Here is a 25,634-nt window from a genome sequence, read left to right as displayed (position 1 = left end):
GCTGCAGGTACAGATATAAATCTTAGCTGCTGATTAATACAAGGTTATTACACAGCTTGACCTGCTAGAATGGCTGATACTCAGATCTTTGAAAAGATCATTTGATTAAGGTGGTTTTAACAAAGCTGTGGAAAATGAGAATTTATTAAATACAAACTTGCTAAAAGTAGATACTGTAATAGGCTCAGATTAGTTTTTTAAATAGTCATATATTCACCAGATGTTCAGTACTAAAGACAGAATTTTAGGAAATAGTTACCACTGTAGGTTAAATTAAAGCCACAAACTAAAGAGGCCACACAACTCCTAAATTTCTATACTATATAAAGACAGAATAGAGCGTGTATTCATTTCTAGCCCTGACTAAACATTATGAAGCAAAAACATAGCAAGAGATGGTAATTTACAGAAAATTATTTTTCTATATTCCCCAGATGTATCAACAGGCACTAATAAAATCAGAGAAACAATGCCTGTTCCATTTCATTTATTTTGGAAAGTGTTGCCATGAGGTTCTGCATTACCCTATTTTTTTAACCTTGCTTATACCCTTTAGTTTAGCTAAAAATACACCCCTCTTACACACCCTCCATATTTTTTTTTCTAGGTCATATAAAGCGGGTGTCTAGGATGAGCCAAGGAAGAATCTGACTCTAGTCAGTATGATGACGCTGCAGAAACAGCCTACTCAAAGATATATTATTACATATAGCCCATCTTAGATTCTGCAAGAGCTAGCCAAATATATTCCACCTCTCTGTTTCATTGAAGGGGATTGCACGATCCAGATCTTACAAAATGTCCTAATGCATATAAAATCTATTGCACATATGCAGAGGATAATGATGTGTGCGTTTGTGTGTACCTATTCCTCCACCCCATGCAGCCCTAGGACACAGGCATACTTTTGTGGAGGGTGACAATGTACACTCCAACATAAATGATTGTATGACTCCACACACACAGAGACTAGGCAGCTGTTATTTCAGGATGAACACGTGTAGTGCAGGAGGATTCCTTGAAAAATGTGTAAAGTGTGGAGAAAGAGCGTGCAACCTCTTCCCACTGGGGTCCCTGCTATACAGGACTAGAAAGAGAATTAAGAGCTGCTCAGGATTTGTTTCTTCAAAGACCCCAAGGAAGAACAGATGAAAAAAAAAGCAGTTGCTCTGCATCCCTAACTATCCTTTGTATTTTAGAATTTCTACCAGCAGCTACAGTGATTTGCAATCCCAGATAAAAGGAAAATCTTAATGAGAGCTGGGACCAGATGCTGTTTCCAGCTGTGGCTACTTCAGCACAATTATGATGCTATGAATTAAACAGACTCATTCCGTTTACCTTATTACTACATAATGGCAGTGCACTTAAAGTAGACTTTGAGTACCCAAACCACACCTATTTTCCTTATTTCATGACAGTCATGTTACTCACCCTGTAATAAGGTTTGGGGGTGTAAAAGTCCAGTTGAGCAAGCAGTCGTACATGAGCTGTGGGCTGGTAGTGTAACTTGAGTTAGCTCTTTAAAAGAAAACTGCATTTCACAGTCTCTCTAGTTTTGTGCTACATGCTTCAAAAATCATATCACCCTGGCATCTGAGATCTCACTGCAGATAACTGTTTGGGCCAGCATGTTCCTTAGTTTCTTGACTTAAAACCTTATTAGGTTTCAATTGGAAGCATTGCTGTCTACCTGTTAAGAGAGTACACAAACAGGAACACAACTAGGCAGCAATATCCCAAGACTGAATTGAGCCCAAGGGAAACAAAACCACATCCTCCAATACTGTATCTATAACCTCTTCATCTTAATGATGCACAGAGACCCAGTTCCAAGGTCTGGCACGTTCTCTGCAGTGGAAGAAAACCCATCTGCTAAAATCAAAACTGATCAATGTGAAGTCCTCACCACATTCTTTAGAATGCCAGCCTTGAAAAGCGCTGCTGTTTTTCAGCTCCACGCCTTAACTGGTGTCCTGTTTTAAAACCAGTGGTAAGTTACCTTAACAAAAGAAAACCCTTACATAAACTTCCCTTGAAAACAGAAATCACAAAAATGTTTCAATTTAGCTTATAAAAATATTAAGCAACTAATCAACTATTTTCCTAGATATTTTATATTCATCCCTAAGGAATCAGTTGCCCCCTCCATTTTTATGTGATGCTGGGACAATTACCAGTGGAGATATGCAGCACAGAAACTCAAAGCACCATTTTTCCCCTCATCAGATGCAGCTACATACCTGTCTATCCCATGGCACTGCATATTAGAGCTATCAAGGGGATTTGTTGAAAGACAGTCATGTTCCATATCACTGTTCATTCTACAAATTCCAGTGTATTCCTTAGATTTCCCTTTCATGACATGAGAGCACTCTCTCAACAAAAAGACTTTCTTGAGCATGACAGTGGAGAAATGCTTGGATTTGGAAGTTAGGAGAGGAGCTAACAGATACAAGGAAGCAAGGATCTTCATCTGGTAACACGTGTCTTCAAAGCCTTTCAAGAATTCCAAAGACTACTGAGAGTCATATGCTTTTTTGATTGCTTTAATCACACATGTTCAGCCATGGGTGTTCAGAGAACCTGATCTCTTATGACCAGGTAACCCACCTAGTGGATGAGGGGAAGGCTGCAATGTAACCTTAACTTCAGTAAAATCCTGGACACAGTCTCCCACATTCTCCTGGAGAAACTGAAAGCCCATGGCTTGGACAGGCGCAATCTTTTTGGATGCACTCTGTCTGGATGGCCAAGCCCAGAGAGTGGTGGTGAATGAATGAAATGCAGTTGGCAGCTGGTCACTACTGGTGTTCTCCAGGGCTCAGTATCAGGGCCAGAGTTGTTTAACATCTTTTCCAATTATCTGGAGAAGGGGACTGAGTGCACTTTCAGCCAGTTTGCAGGCAACATCAAGTTGGGTGGGAGTGCTGATCTGCTGGAGGGCAGAAAGGCTCTGCAGAGTTATCTGAACTGGCTGAATTGATGGGCCCAGGCCAATGGTGGCCCCAGATGAAGTGCCAGGTCTTGAACTTGGATCACAAGAACCCCCTGCAGCACTACAGGCTGGGGGAAGAATGGCTATTAAAGTGCCTACTGGAAAAGGACCTGGGGGTGCTGGTTGACTGCAGCTGAACATAAGCCAGCCAAGAAGACCAATGGCATGCTGCCCTCTGTCAGGAACAGTGTAGCCAGCAGGACCAGGGCAGCGATTGTCTTTCTGTACTCAGCACTGGTGAGGCCACACCCCATGTTCTCTGTGCACTCTTGGGCCCCTCATTACAAAAAAGACATGGAGGTGCTGGAGTGTGTCCAGAGAAGCTAGAACACAAGTGTGATGAGGAGAGCCTGAGGGAGCTGGGGTGTTTAGCCTGGAGAAGAGGAGGCTCAGAAGTGATCTTATTGCTCACTACCTCACAGGAAGTCATAGCCAGGTAGAGGTCAGGCTCTTCTCCCATGCAAGCAGCAACAAGACAAGGGGAAATGGCCTCAAGGTGCACCAGGGAGGTCCAGGTTAGGTGTTATGAAAAATTTCTTCACTGCAAGTGATTAGGTATTGGAACAGGCTCCCCTGGAAAGTGGTAGAGTCCCTGTCCCTGGGCATGTTCAAACACTGAGCAGATGTGGCACTTCACAATATGGTTTAGTGGGCATGGTGGTATTTGGTCAAAGGCTGGACCTGATGCTCTTGGAGGTCTTTTCCAACCTTAATGATTCTCAGGTTCTATGAAAAGGTTCTTTCCCTGAGAGGGTGGTTGGGCATTGAAAGACTCTCCATGGCAGTGGTCACAGCACCAAGCATGACAGAGTTCCAGAAGTATCTGCACAACACTCTCAGGCACATGGTGGGATTCTTGGGGACCCTGTGGGTCCCTTCCAACTCAAGATATTCTAAGATTCTATTAATTCCATTTCCCTAGCGGGAGGAAAGAATAAATAAATAAAGCCTCCTAAACAATCAAACTACTGTCAAAACCCACTTTCCAATCTAAAACTGTGATTCAGAAAACGTACATCACAGTGAATTCTATTTAAACAAAGGGAGGTTTAAAAGCCTTTTGTAAAACAGCAGTTAACAAAAATAACATATATAACAGTGACAAAGTACATTGCTAAAGAAGAGGGAAAATGTAGCTTTAGAAACATCCTTTTTTCCATTTACCTTTTTAAGCCGATAGTGTGAGTGCAAAAGCCTTGCGAAGGCACATCTCAGATTCTGCAACACACGCTGCATATGTGAAACAGTAATTGTTTTGAGATTTTTGACATATACTGTGCTGTCATTTGTAAAAAGTGATGGATGAGAAACTGGAAACCTCAAGGAATTAGTAATAGGATATAAAGCATTTCACCTCTGGGTCACCAGTTCAAATTCAACCAGGTTGGTAGTGACCAAAAGTAGTTACCATCTGGCAGCTGTTCTCTGGCTGATGTAAATTGAGTTGAGGGTCTCAGCGCATTTCCTAGTGGACAGGTGTCCTCAGCACAAAAAAACACCATAATTAACTCTCTGTTTGGCTTTCTCAGCAAAGCCACTGAACAACAAATAGAAGCAAAGACTGAGCTGTATTCCAGGTTAGAATGGAAGCATGTTGGCTGCAGAGCACTGCAGATTCTTAATCGTAATTCCTCTTCATATATTTTAAGACACACAGATTAGGGAGGGATTTAATTCATCATCATTACATTAAACAGAGTAGCCTTTCCAACTCAAGACAGAGTTTATGTGCTGCTATTTCTGCTCAATTCAGATTTATTTTCAACATGCAGCTACAGCAGAGTCTGGAAGCACAATGAATGAATGCAAATTGTATTGACATTATTAAAAATGGTAAATTTACCCTAACACACTCGATCTCAAAAAATCCACACTTATTACAAAGACAGGGACACAGAAAAAAATCCTGGATTTGGATTATCTCATAAAAACTGTTGGCTAAGATTATGCAACTTTGGAAAATAGAGGAGACTTACTGTAAAGAAAAGATAAAGATGGCATCCTTTAAGTCAACACCACCAATGAAAGAGGTTTTGGGGAAGACTACTACCCACAGTTACTACAAGACTTTTCAAATGGACTTTGCATCTGCAAGTTCTGACTCATGACTTTCTTAAGAAACAAACAAGAAACAATTTTAGGCAGAACTGCGTGTGACCAAGCTTCAAATGTTATGTGTGAAAAACACTGGAAAAAAAATTCACTTATGCCAAGCTTTCCTCAACAGGAATTGGAAAATTTACTGAGCCTACTTATGGCCCATCCGTACTCTGCAGAAGACACGGGACCACTTGTGCACAGTATGACCTGCTGATAGGCACCATGTGAACCATCTGTTGCTGAATTTTTTTTTGGATCTACTATATCTAATATTGTTAAAATAGGTATAGTTACTGGATACCCTCGCTCATTTTGGCATTTGTGGAATAAAGGCAACTGAAACAGAATTAAAGCATTCCATATCAACAGTCTTACAAAACACTGATGAAATACCCTTCTATTTCTTCAACATCAGTGGTTTATAGTGACTCAGCTGAGGGCTACTGGTATTAAACAGAGCAGAGTGTGAAAACTGCAGTTCTAGAGAAGAGCTGGAACTACTAAAAGCTGTGTTTTACCACCTTGGGTAAAACAAAGCCAGAGCTCACAGGTTGCTAGAACACAGCATTTGGGGCTGAAAGGTTTGAGGCAGTTTAAGCAGTAGCTGACTTTGAAATGTTCTTAACACGCCTTCAGATAACATTAACTTTAAATAAACTTGCTGAATACTCATGTAAATTATTTCCATTTGGTTGTCTCATTATTCAATATGCTTTCAAGGAACATGGTGATGAAAGAAGAAAAATACCTCTTTCTAACATAACCATACTGGCAAGAGGATCAACATTATCAGTATTCAAAGAATGTCTTGGCAGGATAAACCTTCATAAAAAGAAAGAGCACTAGCTAATCCAAGTTGTCAAAATAGCAATAGTACCTCAAGGGTTGATCTGCAAAGTGATTCATTATTTATTGCTAATACAAACAAAACATTCTGAGCAGAAAGAGCAATTGAGTGTTTCCTATCTTGGAAAGTCACTGATGGAGAGTCCACAATAAATAAATCTGAGGAGGAATAGAGAGTATCTATTTTCTTACCCACTAAAAATCAACCAAAGGCTGGAAGAGAAATCAAACAATCATCTGATTTCTCCTCTGTGAAGAACCACACTTAACAGCAATCAATATTTTCCAAACTAACACAGACATAAAATGTAGGAAGAAGAAAAAAATTGTGGAAATTTCATTCAAAAGCATGACACCACCTTTTGAAAAAACTCAGACATGGTGGAAATTCAACATGCAATGTAGCATACATCCTAAAACCATCTATACTTCAACAGCTCAGTAAGAGCCCTGACTTGCCAAAATAAGTTTCTGCTGGAATTCATCAGGCAACCATTTTCAGATGTCTAACCTCAGATACTTTATGGCAGCTTCAGCCTTACTACATTCTTCCCCAGTAAAGCCAGGGCTATGCTTTCACAGACTCACAGAATGGTTTGGGTTGACAGGGACCTTGCAGATCATCTGGTTCCAACTCCCCAGCCATGGGCATGTTTCTCAAGACCAGCTGCTCAAACCCCATCCAACCTACCATTCTCCTTCAACTTCATATAAAATACAAGACTTTAAAAACTGGGGGATTTGGTTTTTCCGGGGGAGGGTTGTTTTTAGTTTTGTTTTCTTGTGTGGCTTTTTAAAAAAAAAAGTATTGGTTTTGTAATTTATTTAGAAAACTTCCTTGAAATACATTTTTATTTACACTTTTTTCACTTACTATCCTTTCTAGTTTTTCAATTCATCTTTCCTTGTCTCCGCCTGTAATAGCTCATCTCTGCTATCTTCTTGCCCTTTTAAGCCCAGGAACCTGATTGTACCTCAACGTGTATTATCTTCCATTGCAACACAAAGTACTGGTTCAGCCTCAAGAATTTGGGATTCTAAGAAGTCCTCTGAATAACTGCATATACAATTTGTCTTTTAAATGAACACATTATCTATGAGCTACATAAAAAAAAAAAAAGCTATTCTAAGAAGTTGATTCTTTCTCCTAGTACATTTCTAACAAAAATATAACTAACACACAAACAAATAAAATCACCCAGAACACTATTCAGCAGAGTATTACTATAGCACAAATATTCTCTAGTGTCTATATGGAAAAAACACTTTCCTGATCCAAATTAGCTATTGTAATGACAACAATATTTAGCATATAAAGGCAAAAGAAATAAAGAATATTCACATTCTGTGATAAGGTAAAACAAATTCACCATTGACCTAGCGCAAGTTGCTACACACTGGAAAAGCAGAATTTCAAATATTTTAAAAGATGTGATACAACAGGTAACTTTTTATTTTGCACAGAATGCCAACGGCAGTAGAAAGACAGGAATCTGAATAGAAATTTTATGAAGTTCAGTTCAGTTTTTAACTTTCAGACTATTTTAAAGCATCTCCACATGCACAGAGACAGACTATACTTTCTGTCTACTTAGGCCTTAAATTTTACTGTCTCAGCAATGGCTACTGAGCGACCTCTTGTGATGAAATGTTTGAGCACTTTCTCGCTTATTTTCCTCTTTTTAAAAAATAAATTAAACAAACAAAAGACTGACAGTGCAAAATGAAAAATACAAAAAAACCAGCATCATTTTTACCATTACAATGAATTAAACTTTTTTACCCATTCATATAATTCCTAAAATTAGGTATTGAAGAATGTACCTCTGAAGCTAATAAGTGAGGTTCAAAAAAAAAACCAATGTGCAATGGCAACTATCATGCCACCCTCCACACCCTTTCTGCAGGAAGTGTTGGGAAAAATACAGGTAATCACCTTCTTGGACCTTACTGCCACTGTATTATAATAAGCAGAGAAAAAAACATCCCAAGATACTCATTAGTCTGATCAAAGGGATGAAATCAAAATATTATGAAGAAAATAGCATTTGTGACTTGCTGAAGAAGGCAAAAATAAACCACCAAGACGACAAAATTAGTTTTATTGACCACCATCAGTATTGTGAATCACTGGTAGATATGTCAAGGAGCTCAATACAGTCTTGGAGGCAGACCCTGCCAAGATGTCTGGTTTCAAATTCTCAGTGATCTCAATGAAGTAAGACTACAAGTAGCTACTCTTTCTCAGCCTTGAAATACTAATTCTGTAGCCAGCTTTAGATTTTTACAGTATCTACACAGTGATATTTAAAAATACATACATAAATACAATCAAAGCATGTTAAACGAGTCCAGAAGAGGAAGGGAAATCTCGTGTCATTTCAGAAAAGCACACAGTGCCTTTTCCTACTCCCACTGCAAAGGAACTGAAGCGTGAATGTTTGATTGATGGGGTAACCGATCAAGTCTCAATGAGTATGACAAATATCAACAAACAGCATTATTTTAGAACAGAAACAGACTTACTGAGGGATCTGGCCACGAGATGTCACTCTCTACTTTGTGGCAACTTGGAAGCTCATTAGCACAGCCTCTCCCTCAGAGGTGTAAAAAGCCAGGGTACAGCCAATGAAATCTGTTATGTTAAATTTGGGTCAGGCTAAGATGAACTGCTCAACATGTCATTTCTGTAGCTGTGATGTAGAATTACCATTCAGCATGCAGTGAAGTTGAAGTAATCTCCAAGTAACCTCTGCATTCATCCTCCCAAGTTTAATCAAGAGCAACTAGCTCAACTAAATGTTCTTGTTATAACATGTTACTGCTCTTACACCAACAACACAAATTGTTTTGAACTTTCCAGCCTTTTAAAATAAAACCATGGTTATGTACTGAGCTCTTATGACTCAGAATACAGTATGCTGCCTGTATGAACTATAGCTTCTATCCAGGTAGACTGTCTAAAATAGTAAGTTTTGCAAGTTCTTTCAGGTGGCTTTGGTTAACTCTTTATCAGGCCCTGCGATCTCATAAGGTCTCACTTTGTTTGCAAAACATCACCACCATCTTTATTAACCACTAGCATGTAAAATAATTTTTATACTTCACATATCTAGCCAGGCATCTCTTACAAGAGACCAAAAATACCTGAGCCTGAGTTTTAGGAGCTTAACATCAAAATCTGTAGCCATTATAAATATTCACCTACGAAAGGAGAAAGTAAGTGGAAGTCCAAAACAAAGCTACGATGAAAGAAAAATTTTAAGAATCAAAGACTTTGTATAAGTATTACATGAATTGCATGGATTCATCAGAAACTGATCCTTAAGACAGCTGAAAGAAAAAAAACCCTCATTATTACCTTATTATGTGTTAATGTGATCCTCAGGTCTGGCTTTATGATACCATACGCTGTCAGTAGATCTTGGACTTTTTTCAGTTCTTCCTTACATTTTCTATTTGTTGAGTAAAACTGCTTTCTTACAGGAAGATTCTTAAACAAATTTAGGACTGTTACTGTAGTACCTGCAAGAAGGTGATAAAAAATAAAGTAGAAATTACACTGAAAGCAAATCACTGACGGGATATTGAGGAAATTATTTTTACATAAACATACACGTTTGTATGCTGCTGCACTAAATCAGGTTATTAGCATGAGAAGAAACATACCAAAATTAGCAGTCATTTCCCCCAAAAAGGCATCTCAAGACTTTTGATTCTTCTTTATTTAGAGTTATGAATGCAGCATTAAGCTTTCTTTCCTACACACTAACAATAGCAACCACCAGCACTAAATAAAGCTGAAGATTGTCTCAATGCATAAGTTAGCCTTCATTAGCAAAATAATTAATTAACAGACTAGAATCTAATCACACATATCTGGAGGCAAAGGAACATTGTGCTTCATTAAGGGCCTTCACAAGCACTTGCTTTAGGGTAGTACCTGAAGCCAAATACCTCTGCTCAAGGTACAGTACACAGCAGGAGGAGGAATATTCATCTACCAACATAAACACATAAATTCCTAGCCCATAAGGATATTGCAAAGCATTAGATATGTCAGAGAACTCAACCATTTCAATGAAAGACAAGGCATTGCAACCTGCAGGTGTTCTGGCTGTGGAAAACACTATACAGGCTAAATCTTAAAAAGAACCCATAGTAAAAATTAGGTACACACCCTTCCTGCAGGTTAGAAAGAACTGTGACTTTGCCTGGTCCTACAGCCACTCTGCTTCCAGCAATTCCTATGTATGGCAGCAGGGCAGCTCTTCCTCCTTTAAGCAAGGATTTTGCTACATACTTACTTTGGTCCTGAAGAAATCTCTCATATACTTATACAGACTTGGAGCATTTAATTTTTACAGGTTTTATTTCCACTGTCAGCTTGAAGAAGTGAGTCAGAGAAGGAGAAACTAGTTTATAATTACAATCTAGAACAACTTCCAAGACGTATCATTTCTTACACTATGACAACACATTCTCAGCTGACAGACACAAGGCAAGAAACGTTTACAGCTGCAAAGATTTCATACTCAGCCTTTAAGTACCCAACAGGTATTTCAACTGTTGGGTACTTAAATCAGCTAGAGCCTCAGAGAAACACAAAATACACCTGTAACCTTGCAACACCAGAACAGTGATAGCCTACCTTGCCCAAGATGGGAAGGCTTTTTAGAGGTTACACGTCCATTGCTATCCAGAGCATACTGAATGCTGAAATCATCTGCAGCTGTCTTTGTTGTGACCAAAACCTGAAGAGAGTGATGTAAAAAAAGCCTACGTTAATCAGGGATAGACAAAGTTCAGAATCAGCTTAGATAAACTTTGCTACCACACTCACCACACCACTCTGTTACTTTAGTCACCACAATTACATTAAATTAGTTTATAAAATTTTTCTTGAACAGGTATTTCTTACAGGCACAGAAACATTCAGCATTATTCTGCATGTTTCCTGCCATTGAACTAAAAGCATTTCTATCATGCTGATTCACAAAGCACAGCAATTCCTGCTACCTACAACACACACTGCTCTATTTTCTATTCTAGCACAGATTAAATAAACTTTATCAATTGACAGTTCTGCATTTTTACCCTCTGTGAGACAAATACACTACGACAACTTAAATTCATTTAAGATTCCATTAACTTAAAGACTACTCTCAAACAAACAATATATTTTCTTTCCACACCTAAACATATCTGGCAATCAGTCACAGCAAGTTTTGTAAGCTGTTAAGGTAATTCACAGATTGCTTTAGCAAGAGCAGTCATAAATCAGAGTTCATTTACCAACATTGTGAATAACAGAACCACTGCCCTTTAATCACCTGCAAGACAAAGTTTAACACACATACAGAGTTTCAGGATATTTTGGTTTATTTTAGTGTCTCTCATGAATCATTCAGCATTCAGTCATGCCCCTGGAGAGAAAAACAATAATTGATTAACTGGGAATTACAGTATTGCAGACCTACTTAAGGGCCAATAGCAAAGTACCTTTAAACTGAAATTTCAGGGGGCAGTTTGGGTAGGCAGAACACAATTAATGCCAGGAGTGTTAATTAACATAATTACTGATACAAGGAGTAATACTTATTAAAGCACTTCATACACTCAGGCCACCTCCCATCTCTTACGAAACGTACCACAGAGCTGATTAGAAGCTCTGAACAGATGGCATTCTGCTCTGAGAGCTCATTAGAAGGAACCAATGATTGAGGTCTGTCATCATCTATCAAAACACCAACACTTTTGAAAGCATCTTTGGAAATCTCCATGCAAATACACATGGAGACCCACTCCTGCTTAGTGCAAGGTGAATGCAGCCCAAGGTACCAAGGAGTGAAGCTGTACCATCATCTCTCCTGACCTCAACAGCTGATGGTTCCAACCAGACAGGCATTGGTATCTTCCTGCATGATCTAATCCTCGGCAGACTTGCACCTAAAACTTGACCTTGGTGCAGCATGAATTCAGAAAGGGAGAGCACAAGAGACCTGGCAGATGCTGTGCCTTTATCAGCCTGAACACTTTTCAGATTGTTTTGAGCAAACGTATTTACTTTTAGCCAACAAGTTAAGTAGCAAATGTCAGTACACTGCCAATCCTCTTAATACAAACATATGGCTCAGACTCAGACAGGTCAGGTAGCAGGTTCCTGTTTACTCACAGGGACAAAGTTTGTGCAATTGCAGTCACATACATGTCAAAGAGCAATAAGGAGCCCAGCAAGATCCCATGACTGCTGATCAGCTAGATAACAAGGCAGAAATCATTACTGGAATGGTGGCTATGTGGGCCATCAGTCCCCTGAAATTACTTCTCCTGGCCATCACCTGCTGCTCCTTTCTTGGTCTACCCTAATTCAAGTAGCAAAGTCAGCCATCCTCTTTGACATGATACTCCCTGACACAAAAGGAAAGAGAATACAACACAATCTGTCTGTTACCTCTTATGACTGAGCAAAATAAACAGAGCACTGTGTGACCTGTGTGACAGAAAGGCAGGACTGACACAAACAAGAAATTTGTATGACATGGCTTCTGGGGCTAGGGAGAAAAGCAGCATACACAAGCATATTCCTGGCAAGTCGCTGAAACATGTAAACTCTTTGCACAGAATAAAACTTCCATCAACACAGGCAACAGATATCATAACACAAATGCTACACATTTATTGCAAGTGCTCACTTCTGATATGCTGCAAATCGATCCCAAAGCTTCCCCACGGAAACCGTACGTTGTCAGCCTTTCAAGGTCCTCAGAAGAGCTGATTTTTGAGGTGTAGTGTTTAACTGCCATAACTGGGACATCATCAACCTTGATTCCACTGCCATTGTCTCTTACTTCTATTTTGCTAAACCCGTAATTCTCCTAAAAAAAGAACAAAACACAAAGGAGCAGCAAAACAACCGAATTAATTAAGATGTAATTTTGAAGCAGATAAAGTTACAGCTTCTATCTATCCATAGAGAAGCAGAAGTTTTACTTGTTTGGAGGAACTGGCAACCATTAAATGTATTTGTTTAAGGAAAAAAAAGAAAAGGAAAAATACACCATATTAGGATAACAGCGATGGTTTCTCTAATTAAATAACATAATTTATCTCCTGTGATTCAGAAACAGCAAAATATAAGCTCAAAAGGAAACCTATAACTGGAAAGCTGAAGATTTTTTTTGTTTCTTCACCTCTCTTACCTACTTGGTATCAATTTTTTTTAAATCACTTGAATGCAGCTCTGCATCCAGTGAATTCAGTAGACCCTCACTTCACACCATTTTCAGTTTCAGTTTTGATTGATTCCAAGTTCAATACACAGAAGCTGAAATTCTAATGTGGGGCAAGACATGAATTGTAAGAGTAATAAAAAGCTTGTAAAGATATACACTATTTTACAAAAAGAAGTAAAGGTTCCCAGAGGCTCTTTTAAAACAACCTTCAGGGAAGCAAAGTTCAATTTTTGTGATTTAGCTCTACATACATGCAATGCATATTTTACTGAATTCCAGTTTAAATATGTCATTCCAGTAAGCACCAGCATAAATAGGGTAAAATTCTGAAACCCATCTGGGTTTCATTTACAACAGTTAAATAAAAGATGAAATTTAGGTTCTGTAACATCTTAAACAAGTGCAGGAAAAAATTATTCTTTCTAGCTACATTACAGTCTGCACAAGTGAGCAGCACCAGGAGGAACCACAAGAAAGGAGGAGAAAGTAATCAGAGCTGCAGGATCACTAACTAAGCTTCTTCCACAGAAGCAAGATTGGCTCTTTGAAAAGATTGTGATGCAACACACCAAGAATGTGCTGTAGTGTGTAATACATCTAGATGACCTTACAACTAGTTTTGCTAAGAAAAATTATCTTAAAACAGTGGCTCCCATCACTGATGCTGGACAGAGCATGCGGTGGTTGATTAAAGCAGGTTGAAAGCAGGTTGATTAAACAGAGCAGACTTTGCTGTCCTACCTGGGCCTATCCTGAAAACAGTTAAGAAAAATTATATATATATATAAAATATAATGCACTCACAAGGTTATTTCTTGAAGTAATAAAAAAGGATGCAATCAAAAACAAAAGAAAGGTATCTAAAGAAACTGTCTGCATTCACACATAATCTGATTTAGGAAACATCAAAAGCCTCAGAGGTAGGCTCAGAACCACAATACACAAAAAACAACAGAAATATGGGTACATTTCCCTTTCTGGTTTAATGAATGGTGCAAAAGCTGTCTTCTGGTGAAAAACCATGCTTTTGCTCATGTTTGAGTCAACTTCCTACTGGGCAGCAAAACAGAACTAAGCAATACACCTCAACTGAGCACAAAAACACATAAGGAAATAGAGGCAGGAAACCCTCTACCCTGCTGCTGTATGTGCTAATGAAAGGTTTGAGAATTTTACAATGAACCCCTATTTGCCATTCTAATTTTTACTTTCTGACCAGTTGGTTGTTTAAGAAAAGTGAGATTTATCTTGAATCAAAATGTTACATAAATGATTCTTTCTCTTCTAATCTTATTAAATTTTACTTGTGCGTGTTTTATGTAAATATTATGTAAATATGCTTAACCTTTGTATTTTGTAACACCTTCCTTCATGAGCTGAATCTTACCAAGGTTATGAGCCCATGAAATGTTTCAGTTGCTCTGCCAGTTCACTGATGCCAATCAGTATGATTCAGCTTTGGTACACAGTGCAAAGATGCCAAATAACATCACCTATGGCCAATCAAGACTGAAACACCGGCCAAAGCTTCCCACTACACTTCACCACTGCCATGACTCTTATCTCAAACCCATTCCATCTTCAGGTTAATTCCTGTCTGTCTGTCAGAAAGGAACTGTTATCTTTGTTCAGGCAAATTGGATAAATTATGTCCTCCTATTCCATCTGAAAAAGATTAAAACAATGAAAATGCTGCAATTTCAGGCAAAACCCATCAAGCTGTAAAATGTAATTTCAAAGTTTCTCTTCTCTGTTATGCTTCTGAACTAATCCAGAATTAATGTGGTCATTGACCTCTATTACATGGTCAGAGTTATTTTAATATCCCATTAAAAATACCAGAAAAAAAATCCATTGTTTTACAATATTACTGTCTAGAGTTGTACAGAGTGCAGGTTTTCTCTTCTCCCCTATTACCCACAGAAGAACAATCATCACATTTCTTTTAATTGCTGACAACATGCATAAAGCCATGTTTGTTTGTTTGGAACTACAGTGTTTTGGATTGGGCTGGACTGACACAAGTATGCAAGAGTAGTGCAGATGACTCATGCACTGAAAATGGTTAAAAATGCTCTTTTTCACTGATTTGGGACAAGCTGGTTACTGTGCTGCGAAACCCACACTAGTTAGAGGGCTCTCTCTTCTGCAAGGTTTGTTCCAACCATTCTGGAACATTCCAAAACCTTTCTGTTCACTTCTTGCAGTTACTGATCAGCTCCCAGGATCTGATCCCAATACCCTTTACCCCCACAACTGTGTACACACTACACACTTTGGAGTTACTCAAGAAGCAAGACACTCTGCAATCTAAATATTGAGAAGACAGAGATTATGAGAGACCATAGCAAAGAGAGAACATCTTCAGCTCACTCAAAGCAGTAACAAACGTGTTCCTAGGCATCTACAGGAAAGCATTCTCAGATGGAACATCTCTAGAGTCATTCAGAAAATATAGCAGACATGGTCAAATAAACACGGAGAAACTGAACTGCCCTCCTAGTTAAGAGCATTTTGTCTAAGATTTAATTCAAGAATATCCTACGCATTCACTGTTATTTGCAGAAAGGAAATTGGATACAATTCTGAATACATACATGTACACAGGATATAGCAACAGTTCTTTCTTACTAAGCAGGAGAAATATCCTACGCATTCACTGTTATTTGCAGAAAGGAAATTGGATCCAATTCTGAATACATACATTTACACAGGATACAGCAGCAGGAGTCACTGCTACTATACAGCTGCTGACAAAACACTGCAAAAGCAGACATAGGACAGCAAGAGGAACTGACCAGTTATCCATTTCAACCAATTTGTTGGGAAAAAAAAGTCAAATTCTTTATTAAAAGTAGTATTTTCAACTGTCAGAAACTATCCCTGAATGACATGTCAACTTTTTTGAACAGCTTATAAAGAGTTAGAAATAGCCAGAGTTCACCATGCTAATTAGAGATAGGGTGGTGATTTGTATTACAAAAACATATTTTGTTTTGAATGGCCATCAACCTTTTCCACTGTCTCCATTTTCACCTTTCCTACAATACTTTGTAATGAGAATTAAATATGTCAGCCTAACAGCAAACCTAAGTCCAACAACTTTTAAAACATTTAAAACAGGCTATTAGTCAGAAAACAAATTTTAAGTGGGAAAAGGAAGATTAAGAAAGCTGACAGCTTTTTTTCCCCACGATACACTCAGAAGCACAAATATGCCTTACTGTTTCAGAGCAGAGCCTCAAAAACACAAATGGAAACTAATTTTGTACCATTTTTACTTGAGATAAAAATATATACATATAATTATATAATAATCATTGCCATTCCCCAAATCACAACAGCCTAAAAACCACATTTGCAGAGGAACAATTTTCTTGGCATCTAATTTTACATCAAATTCTTTCTGAGAGAAAGACTTACCAGTTTAATATCAATGCCTGTAGCACTGGCATCCAAGGAATTTTCTATCAGCTCCTTCACCACGCTGACAACTGAAGTAATCACCTGAGAACTTGAAAGGAGCCGAATTGTCTCTCCAGGCAGCTGTTTCATGGTGGAAAGATTCAGCTGCACAGAAAAATAACAGGAAAAGAATGTAAAAGGAACACTACAATTACACATTTCTAAGAAACTGTTTCACAGGAACTCTGAAATGTAGAAAAACACAGGATTATGGCTGGAAAGTGAAATTTTCAAGTCACAGTAGAACCCAGCTTCCTCAACAGGTGTTGGGAGAGAAATAGGAAGGCAACTGGTGCTGAGGAAAACACTGGTGCTGAGGAAAAGCCATATTCAATAGCAATGGGATCTTCTGGCAAAAATAAAAACCAAACCCCAAAAATTTCTCCATTAGAGTTTTGCCTCTCTGATCTGATGTACTATGTGCCCTCAGGCAGTTCATTTTACTTCTATGTCTATCACTCACTTGAAAATGAAGATGCCTTATAAACCAGTGGAGATTTCTTTTTTTAATTATTGGAAATATCAAGGGTTATAAAATTATTGCTATATTATAGAGACACTCTCCCATGAAGAGACTGTACACTGATCTGTGAATTTTAGCATGCATTTCTGTTTAAGTACCTACATTAACACAAACAGCCAAGCCCCAGGAAAACTATTTTGCTGATCCTTGTAGCTTATCACAAAAGAATTCAACCACAGTTTTATATGCATATGAGAGAGGCAGGGGGATGGTTCAGACAGGTTTCTTCTCCTCTCTGGTTTATGTTATATAATGCTCTTTACACTGAAAGGCAAACAGTCCTGGCATTCTCATTGATTCAGATCAAGGTATCTGCTGAGGAACACAGAGTGCACACTCAGCACCTGTCCCAAGGATATAAGCACACGTGGAGGAATGGAACAAGCACAGATTTCCTCCTGACACAGCTAGGTCCTGGTGAGGGATTGCAGCCAACACCCCTAAGCACCACTGCCCTGCAGGGTGTATGCAGCTGATACAACAATTACAGGACATTTCTCTGCCTCAACATCCTTCCAAAGACAGCTACTCTTTAAACATAAAAGACAAAGTAAAAATGTGGTTACTTGGCTTTGGTTGGGGGGGGCAGGGGGAGGAAGTACAGTGCTATGAAGTACAAGCAGCACTGAAACTTTTCTAGGAACAGCTACAAAGGGGGTTTGTCTTTATTATTGTTATTTACATTGCAAAGGGAGTTTGCCTTTCAAATGTGGTGAAAGGATCCGATGAATGGTTTTTCCACCAACTGGAAAACAAGAGGAGCAGGAGAAAAGGTGAAGATATTAATATAATATACACGTGTTCAGAGAGGCAGGTTTTGAGGCATTCACGCACTGTACGGGACTCCTGTGTCAAGTGCTTCATGATTTACTCATGGGAGTAAATCAGATGGGAGCTGGATTTCTCTCCATCAAAAGACACTGACTAAGATATGGGAGGATGTTAGAACAGAACCGCTGCAGACCTCAAAGACAAATTTTCTATGAGGTGTTACTGATGCAGGCAGCTTGGGAGAGGAATCAGCTCCTGGCCATGTGGAGTCCCCTGCTCTGGGCCCCAGCTGAGGGACGCAATGCTGGCCACATCTCGGGAACACCTCTTGGGAGGTACAAAGGGGCCTCTGGGACGTCTTACCCATGGAAAGGCACCCAGCCCACGATGCCTTTTAGCTAAGAGACGCATCCCAGCTCAAGCCACCTTACTACTGTGACTCTTCACGGACCAGAGGCGTTGCAGCTGTGCTCTGTGGCAAAGCGCAGCATTTTCTGCGTGGGAGTTCCATCACTGACCTAACCCTCTTCAGCAAGTCCGACATGCCAACAACTGCGGTTCTACACATCCTCAGCTAAACCGGGAATAAAATCTCCCTAAATTTCACGGTTCCGGCCCCAAAGACGTCTGGAGCCACACCAAGAACCCCGCCTCCGAGCACCGCCTTTCTCAGGGGCCCTCCCTCAGCACGCACTGAGGCATTTCTTCGGTTTACGAGACGAAAAAACGGGCGAAAAGCTGCAGATAAACCCTACGGGCCCTCTAGTTTACCCCAAACCACAGAGCCGTCCGCAGTTCCCGGTTCTCGCTACGAGAGGCGGGGCGCCGCTCCCCGGGGCCTGCCCGGCCTCTGCCCAGGGCCGCCCCGGCCCAGCCGCCCGCGGGAAGCGGCGCCCGGGCCCCGGCGCGGCCTCAGCGAGGCGGCGGCGCTTCCCTCCCGTTCCCGTTCCCGTTCCCGCCCCGCGGCTGCGCTACCTGCGCGCCCGCCCCGCGCCCGTGGGCGGTGCGGACGGCCCGGCCCGGCCCCTCCGCTCTCCTCCAGACCGGCCCTGCCCACGGGCACCGCGGGCTCTACCTGCGGCCGGCGCCCGACGCTCCGCTCCGGCTCCTCGGCGGCCGCGGGGCTGCGGAAAGGTGGGGCCGCGGCGGGGGGCGGAGGGACGGGCGGCCGGGGCCGCCTGCGCGCCGGGGCCGGGGAGAAGGCCACGGGCACGGGCGGCCTGTGGCAGCGGCGGGGCCGGGGCGGCGGCAGAGGAGCGGGGCCGGCAGGGGAGCAGGGATGGCAGAGGAAACGCGGCGGTGCAGCGAGCTGCCCCTCGGAGCGGGCTGGCATCGTGGCGTGGAATGGGAAGGGATGGTGGGTCACGTCAAGATGTCTGTCTAGGTGCTGGCTCGGCGGGTGCTGCATCCCGGGGAGAGAGGAACAGCCTCGCGTCGCCCGTCGCAGGTAATGTGTGCCCTGCAAGTGCACGGCTTGGAATGCTTTGCCACAGGTACTGGGTAAGGTCGGCAGTGCCCCGGTTCGGGTTCAGGTTCAGTGTAGCGTTTTTAGTCTACTGCTGTTCGTACTGCAGAATATTCGGGTGTTTTGTATTTATTTTATACTCTATACCTAAGTAAGTGTGAGAAACAAACTTCCTACTGAAACCAAGCTTGCTTTTGGTGGTTAAACAGTGCTTTTGTATTCTGATTCAGATGATTGCTAAAAAATCCACTTCATCCTTCTCCCATAAATGAATATCTGTAGTCACAGAGATCATGTGAGTTTGAAATAAGCAATAGTTTAGGGTTTTTCTCAAATTATCATTACAAATTTTACTGCAATAGGACGAGAGTGGCACTGTAGATAAATTCTGTCAATTTCCTGGTTATATCAGCATGTGAAATTATCCTGTGTATCTCTGCATGTGTCTGTTACTTAGAAAACTTTTGAACCTTTTCTCAAATTTCAGCCAGATGTAGAAGGTGAAAATATCTGTCTGGAAACTAATAGATGGGGAGTGGAGGAAATCTGCACTTGCTTCAAGAAAAAGAGGCGTACATTACTCCTTCATTGCTCTTTCTAGAAGTAGATGGCTGTGCAGTTGGTGTATGCAGAATTCTTCACTAACCATTACATGAACAAGAAAGAGGAGGAAGATTGTCTGATGTGGGAAGTGGAAAAGAGCTTTGGATATTGTCATGGATGGCGAAACTTAATACAGAGGATAAAAGTTATTAGCTTGGTTTCTTACAGCTTTGCAACTTTAGCTTCTGACATCACAGCTTACTGTTTTTTTTAAATATCCCTTCTGTAGCAGGCTTGTGAGTTTTATTTGTTCAGACTTGTTTTAAACAAATGGTTGCCAACTGTCCCTTTGTACTGATTTCTCTATAAACCATAGCTTAAAGATCTTGAGGTACATCCTGCTTTATGCGCTGTGTTCTCTCCAGACCTGCTTCTTTAAAGCAGCTTTTTCCCAGATTTGAAAATCGCATATGTTAAGTACTCCTCTGTAACAGCGGTCTCAGTCTTGAAACAGATCTGTTTTATAGGGTAAAAATGAACGTAGGAGTTGCCCACAGCGAGGTAAATCCCAACACTCGAGTGATGAACAGCCGTGGAATGTGGCTGACATACGCGCTGGGAGTCGGCATGCTGCACATTGTCCTGCTCAGCATTCCCTTCTTTAGTGTCCCTGTCGCCTGGACTTTAACAAATGTCATTCACAACCTGGTGAGTACCCTCTCTTGGAGCAGCATTTGAATAGTGGTTGTTCATAAGTATTTATTTTCAGTAGCAAGGGAAGAGGAAAGTAGCCAGTTTGTATGGACAATGAAATCCTGCTATCCAAAACACCACCTCTCCTTGGCCTGTCCACAAAGGATTGGCTGTTTTGGGGAGGAGGAGTGACACACAGCCACTTTCAGTTTAACCATGAAAGACATGAAATATTCTTTATGTAGTTATGTATTCTTTTAAATGGCGTTTCATTAGGCTGGAAGGTTGCAGACATAAAATCATCATGCTAACCAACTTTAACAGTGCTCTGTGAAAGGGAGCTGTGTTGAATCTATAAACTACCACATTTTTAATTCTTGGACACTATCTACTAATTTTTCCACATAAATCTAACATTTAGTATCCCAAAATGTTTAATTTTAGCAGCCTACCTATTTTCTTTAAGAGAAATGCTTGTCTTCTATTTCTTCTAGTTTTAATGCTGGCCAAGCTACATAACTCAGAGTGACTTCAGCATACAATGTTGTCACCATACAGGACATTAGAGAAATCTCGCTTGAAAGCAGTGGGAAAAACTGAACTACTTTGACCTCAGCCCTGAAACCATTTGTTATTCAGTGGGTTGTGACTTGCATGATGACTTTTGTATGCAAAAGATTTTGTGAGCTGCTTTCTGCTCCTCTCCCCAGGATACTATCATTTTCCTGTAACCACTTAAAGCAGTGCAGCTATCTATATTGGTCCTGCCATGCTTAGAGCAAAGAGGGACATAACCCAGCAATTTAGATCATACTTGAGGTTTGCTAGCTCAGCTTTCTAACATTGCCTGCAAAGAAGACTTGACAAAAAGATAGCTCCTTCCGTATGTAGGAAAATGATAGTTGACTGAGGATGGGTAATTACCCTCTTGAATGTAAAGTTTTAATTTTCATTTGAGCTTTTTGGTTTTGTAGATAGGTTTAAAACTACTGGTGGAATTGTAACTGTCATTAGAGCGTTTTGTGTGTTATCTTTGACAGCATCAGACATGTCTGACTTCAGAAGATGTTGGCAGAGACAAGTATTACTAAATATTTCCCACATGCCTTACTGAACTCATTGCAAGTAGCTGTAATGACAACAGGGATGAGAGCATGCACTGGCAAGTAGTTTTGTAGTGGAACACAAGAAGATGAGTATAAATTGCACTGTTGGATATTTCAGAATTTAAATGGCACTTCTTTTGGAAACAAATCCTGAAATGGTTTGACAAAAAAAAAAAAAAAATCTTGGATTTCCACTAATGGAAAACTCTTAGCTAACCTTGAAAGCATTTTTGATTGTTCTTTCTGCAAGTACCACTGGGAAATAAAATGTGGAGTAAGCATTTGGATCTGTCCTAAAAGTGTCTTTATGGTTATTAAAATAGACACTGCAAACGTCATGAATCAAAAAATTAATTAAACAAGTCAATTGTCCTAGGTTCACAGGGCTCTGGTCTGGAGGCTGTTCCAAAAAAGAGTGGAAGGAGACATGAAGTGATTTGCTGAGATTTCACCTCCATTACAAGAATTTGGAAGAAATGTGATTTTTTTTTCTATATAAAGCTTTCTTATGAAAATTTTTGTATGTGCATAGAAAGAGAAGGAAATCTTTGATATTGTCTCATAGAGACTCTTTCCTGGAGTTGGTGTGCTCTCTTTGATAGAAAACAAGTGTTCTTTAAAACTGGAAGAAGGTGTACTCTCCTGTTTGAAACCAAGAGGCCCAAATTGGTCTTTCAGAACAAACCATATATGGCATGTTCCCATCAAACAGGAACAGTCACAAGGAAAGTCCAGCATGTTTAAGGAGAAGCAGCAAAGAGGTGGACAGATGGTATTCAGCAGAATGCTTAGTCAGTTTCTAAGGATTTGAAGCTGGTAAGGGGCTGAGAAAGCTGTCAGGAATTGGTGTGATATTGTCAGTGTTTGCAGGTAGTTTTTTGCTTTATGCACACCCTACTCACACTCTGTTAATCTACTACATGCTAGGAAGGTGGTGATACAAATCATCAGCCCCACACTTGTTACAGTGCTTGTTAAAATTCTGTTGAATTCAAGGAACTTTTGCCTGCTAGTGTAGATGGCAAGGGAGTGGATTGGATGTCACTCAGACTTGGGCTTTAATTCTGACTCTGCACAGTCTCAGGCAAATCACTTCTTGTCTCTTCCTTCCTCTTCAATAATTTGTCATTACAGGCTAGCAGCTCTTCTGGGTGAGAATTCACTCAATTTTTTTTTATTATTTTTTTAATTTTATAATGCATTGAACACTGTAACAATTATTTTAAAATATTACTAAAAGTGCCTCTATATTCACTTTTTGTTTTCCCCAGGGAATGTATGTGTTTTTGCATGCAGTAAAGGGAACTCCTTTTGAAACACCTGATCAGGGGAAAGCTAGGCTACTAACACACTGGGAACAACTGGATTATGGAGTACAATTCACATCTTCAAGGAAGTTCTTCACAATCTCTCCTATAATTCTGTGAGTTCAAAACTGTGTTATAGATAAATTGACACATAAAGCCATTATTTCAAAAGCTGCAACATAATGGGTTGCAATTTACAGTCTAAAAGCATTTTCTGTCTTTTTTTCTTGTTTGTTTGTTTATTTCTACATCACAGCTGTAGGGAGTATTTATTTACAGGCTATGTAATCAACAGTCTTCTGCTTTTGACACTCCACATACTGAAGTCAAAGTTTGTAAACAGTTATTAATGGGGCAGGTTTTAAGATTAGGAAGTGTTGTGTAGAAAACTTACTGTTAACTCTTGAATTTCTTTAAGAGATTGTGAAGTCATAAATATTGAAAATCTAAACTAATTGCTTTTGTGACCGCATTTATTAACCATTTTGCAACTTGTGAGCTAGAAATGTGTCACCCCTCAGTGGATGGGATTTAGTGTCAGTTTTGCTTTATACATATTGTCTTCTATTTACACTATGCAAATGGTGTAGGAATTCTATACACCTGTCTCAGTTGACAAAAGTGTGGTTGTGTAACTAAGAAAAATCAGATACATATTTAATATCCAACTCTAAAAGTCTTTCTTTTGTTTGTCCCTGAAGAAAATTTATGTGTCCACTTATATGGCAGAGTGAGAGGGGAGGGAAGATCCTGCATGATGTTTAGAAAGTTGGCTCATAAAGGACAGAAACTGAGAAAATACATATAACTCCTCAGGGTGGGGAGAAGTGCTGGAAGAAAAACTAAGAGTTGCTTTTTAGCACCTTGGGGGGGTATGGGAAGAAGAGACTTAGACCATATTTTTGCTGTAGATACTCTAGAGCCTCAGGTGAGATGTTTAATACAGATGCAGATGTTAACCAGTAAAATCTTACTAATCACTAAAGCACTTCTTTCAACTATGCTTTGTATGTGTTTAGACAAGGCTGCCACCAGCTAAGCTTGCTCCCTTTTCTCCTGCAGTTACTTCCTGACGAGTTTCTATACAAAGTATGATCCCACACACTTTATCCTCAACACAGCCTCTCTCCTGACCGTGCTTATCCCCAAGCTGCCACAGTTGCATGGGGTTCGAATCTTTGGCATCAATAAATACTGAGCAGAAGGTTCAACACTGGCTGCCCCTGACATGGCTACTGCTGCTCCCCAGGTGAAGGAAACGAGTAGTCTGCTGTGCTGAGTAGCTCATCATAGCTGGGGAGAGATGCTTTTACGTGTGAGATACAATTCCTGCTACCTGCAGCATTGTCTGGGATGAAAATCGACTTTGTAAGAAGATGCCTTCAGATACTTCAATGTGCATTGGAAATGTGTGGAAGATTTTCATGAAGAACTGGGCAGGCCCAGCTCTAAAGCCTAATCCCCACTAAGACTGTACGTGTGGCTGATGCAAGTGGCTTGTAAGGAAGGTTCAAGCAACAGCTGAAATGCAGAGCAGAGTTTCACAAATACCCATCATCCATAATGCAGCTGGTAACTTTACATATAAATCCAGAATCCTCGATGCCAAGGACTGGTGAGGCCACATTCTTAGATTAAGAGAAATTAGGTAGTTTCTGCTGTAATGGATTGTAAGTGGTTGTGCTTGTTTTTGTAAAAGTTTGTCCCACAGTAAGTACTGTGACAGCCAGCATAAATTGATGGTATAATTCCTGCCTTCTCTGTTCTTGTGATTTATTTTTAAATATTTTTTTTTGGTCACAATAACTGAACAAAGTCCTTAACTGCCAGCTCAGGGGAGTTCCATATCAACTCAAGAGCTCCGTTTATGAACGCTTTTGCAAGTTGCCACTGTTGTGTTTATTTCATTTTGCTTACCAGGATACTGACTTTTCTATGTGTAAGTGGGACATCCTGAAAAATTGCAGTTTCTTTTTAGGTGTGAATTTTTGACTGTTTTATCTGATATTCACTGATGGGTTATTTTTCAGTAGCTGAGAAGCCTGTGAGGTGGTGGGGAAAGGTTTGCTGCTGTCGCAGAAGGTGTTCTGTTACAGAGCAAGTGTCTGAACACAGAAGCTGTGTAGGTTGTAAGCTAGAATAGAAGCTGAACTAGAAGTAGGTGAGTAGGCAAATCACATGGACTAACTATGCTTTTGCAGAAAAAGGTATAGATAACTTGCATGTCTTGGAAATGTGGAGGAATGCTGTGTTTTAGGGGTACTGTGTAGTATGGGGTAATTTGTATATTATCAGCTCTGGAAATAGAGTGAAGGAGGTACATCTGCTGCTCTGAGCACTTATTTCTCTGTCGTGGAAAAAAGGATGAATTCTGAAGTCTGCTGTGTGTCTGCCAGCCCAAACCAGCTCAGATTTAACGGAAGACTCCATTTAAGACTTGATTTACATCTTGGTTGCAGTGGCAGCCAGTGAGCTGGAAAAAAAAAAATTAAAAATATCAAAAGACAAGCCTACAGTGGTGTACTTATTTTTTTTCAACAGCAATTTTCTGGCTATTCCCTTTATCGATAAAGATGCCATTA

General features: G+C 40.1%; 2 protein-coding genes across 7 annotated transcripts in view; one reads left to right on the top strand and one right to left on the bottom strand.

Annotated features, from left to right (window-relative positions):
* PMS1 (PMS1 homolog 1, mismatch repair system component) overlaps nt 1-19,043 on the bottom strand; it is a 43,378-nt gene extending 24,335 nt beyond the window's left edge. The window contains exons 1-6 of one of the 6 annotated variants that reach the window (XM_041487581.1): nt 18,710-18,802; nt 17,850-17,912; nt 16,603-16,749; nt 12,640-12,822; nt 10,596-10,698; nt 9,306-9,469 (exon numbers count right to left, since the gene is read on the bottom strand). In XM_041487581.1, coding sequence (XP_041343515.1) covers nt 9,306-9,469; nt 10,596-10,698; nt 12,640-12,822; nt 16,603-16,734 — 582 coding nt within the window. In that variant the 5' untranslated portion in view covers nt 16,735-16,749; nt 17,850-17,912; nt 18,710-18,802. Of the gene's footprint in view, nt 1-9,305; nt 9,470-10,595; nt 10,699-12,639; nt 12,823-16,602; nt 16,754-17,849; nt 17,913-18,301; nt 18,599-18,632; nt 18,683-18,709; nt 18,840-18,913 lie in introns of those variants that run through there. The other 5 variants (XM_041487580.1, XM_041487583.1, XM_041487584.1 and 2 more) reach the window with 5 other exon arrangements.
* Nucleotides 18,938-25,560, top strand: ORMDL1 (ORMDL sphingolipid biosynthesis regulator 1). Its single transcript, XM_041487585.1, has 5 exons — nt 18,938-19,072; nt 19,323-19,385; nt 20,474-20,654; nt 23,017-23,168; nt 24,115-25,560. The coding sequence occupies exons 3-5, from the start codon at nt 20,481-20,483 to the stop codon at nt 24,248-24,250; spliced, it is 462 nt and encodes a 153-aa protein (XP_041343519.1). The 5' UTR covers nt 18,938-19,072; nt 19,323-19,385; nt 20,474-20,480; the 3' UTR covers nt 24,251-25,560.
* The last annotated feature ends 74 nt before the right edge of the window (nt 25,561-25,634 follow it).

This window comes from Pyrgilauda ruficollis, unplaced genomic scaffold (genome assembly GCF_017590135.1).
Source record: "Pyrgilauda ruficollis isolate IOZ18807 unplaced genomic scaffold, ASM1759013v1 scaffold81, whole genome shotgun sequence".
In the NCBI taxonomy this organism is placed as follows: domain Eukaryota; kingdom Metazoa; phylum Chordata; class Aves; order Passeriformes; family Passeridae; genus Pyrgilauda; species Pyrgilauda ruficollis.
Note: the sequence above shows the minus strand (reverse complement) of the source record. Positions and strands in the feature narration are given on the sequence as shown.

Bases quoted from the DNA above. Each gene is read 5' to 3' on its own strand.
- ORMDL1 (XM_041487585.1), top strand. From the start codon at position 20,481: ATGAACGTAGGAGTTGCCCACAGCGAGGTAAATCCCAACACTCGAGTG. The intron at 20,655-23,016 runs GTGAGTACCCTC...TGTTTTCCCCAG, and splicing joins CAAATGTCATTCACAACCTG to GGAATGTATGTGTTTTTGCA. The intron at 23,169-24,114 runs GTGAGTTCAAAA...TTTCTCCTGCAG, and splicing joins ACAATCTCTCCTATAATTCT to TTACTTCCTGACGAGTTTCT.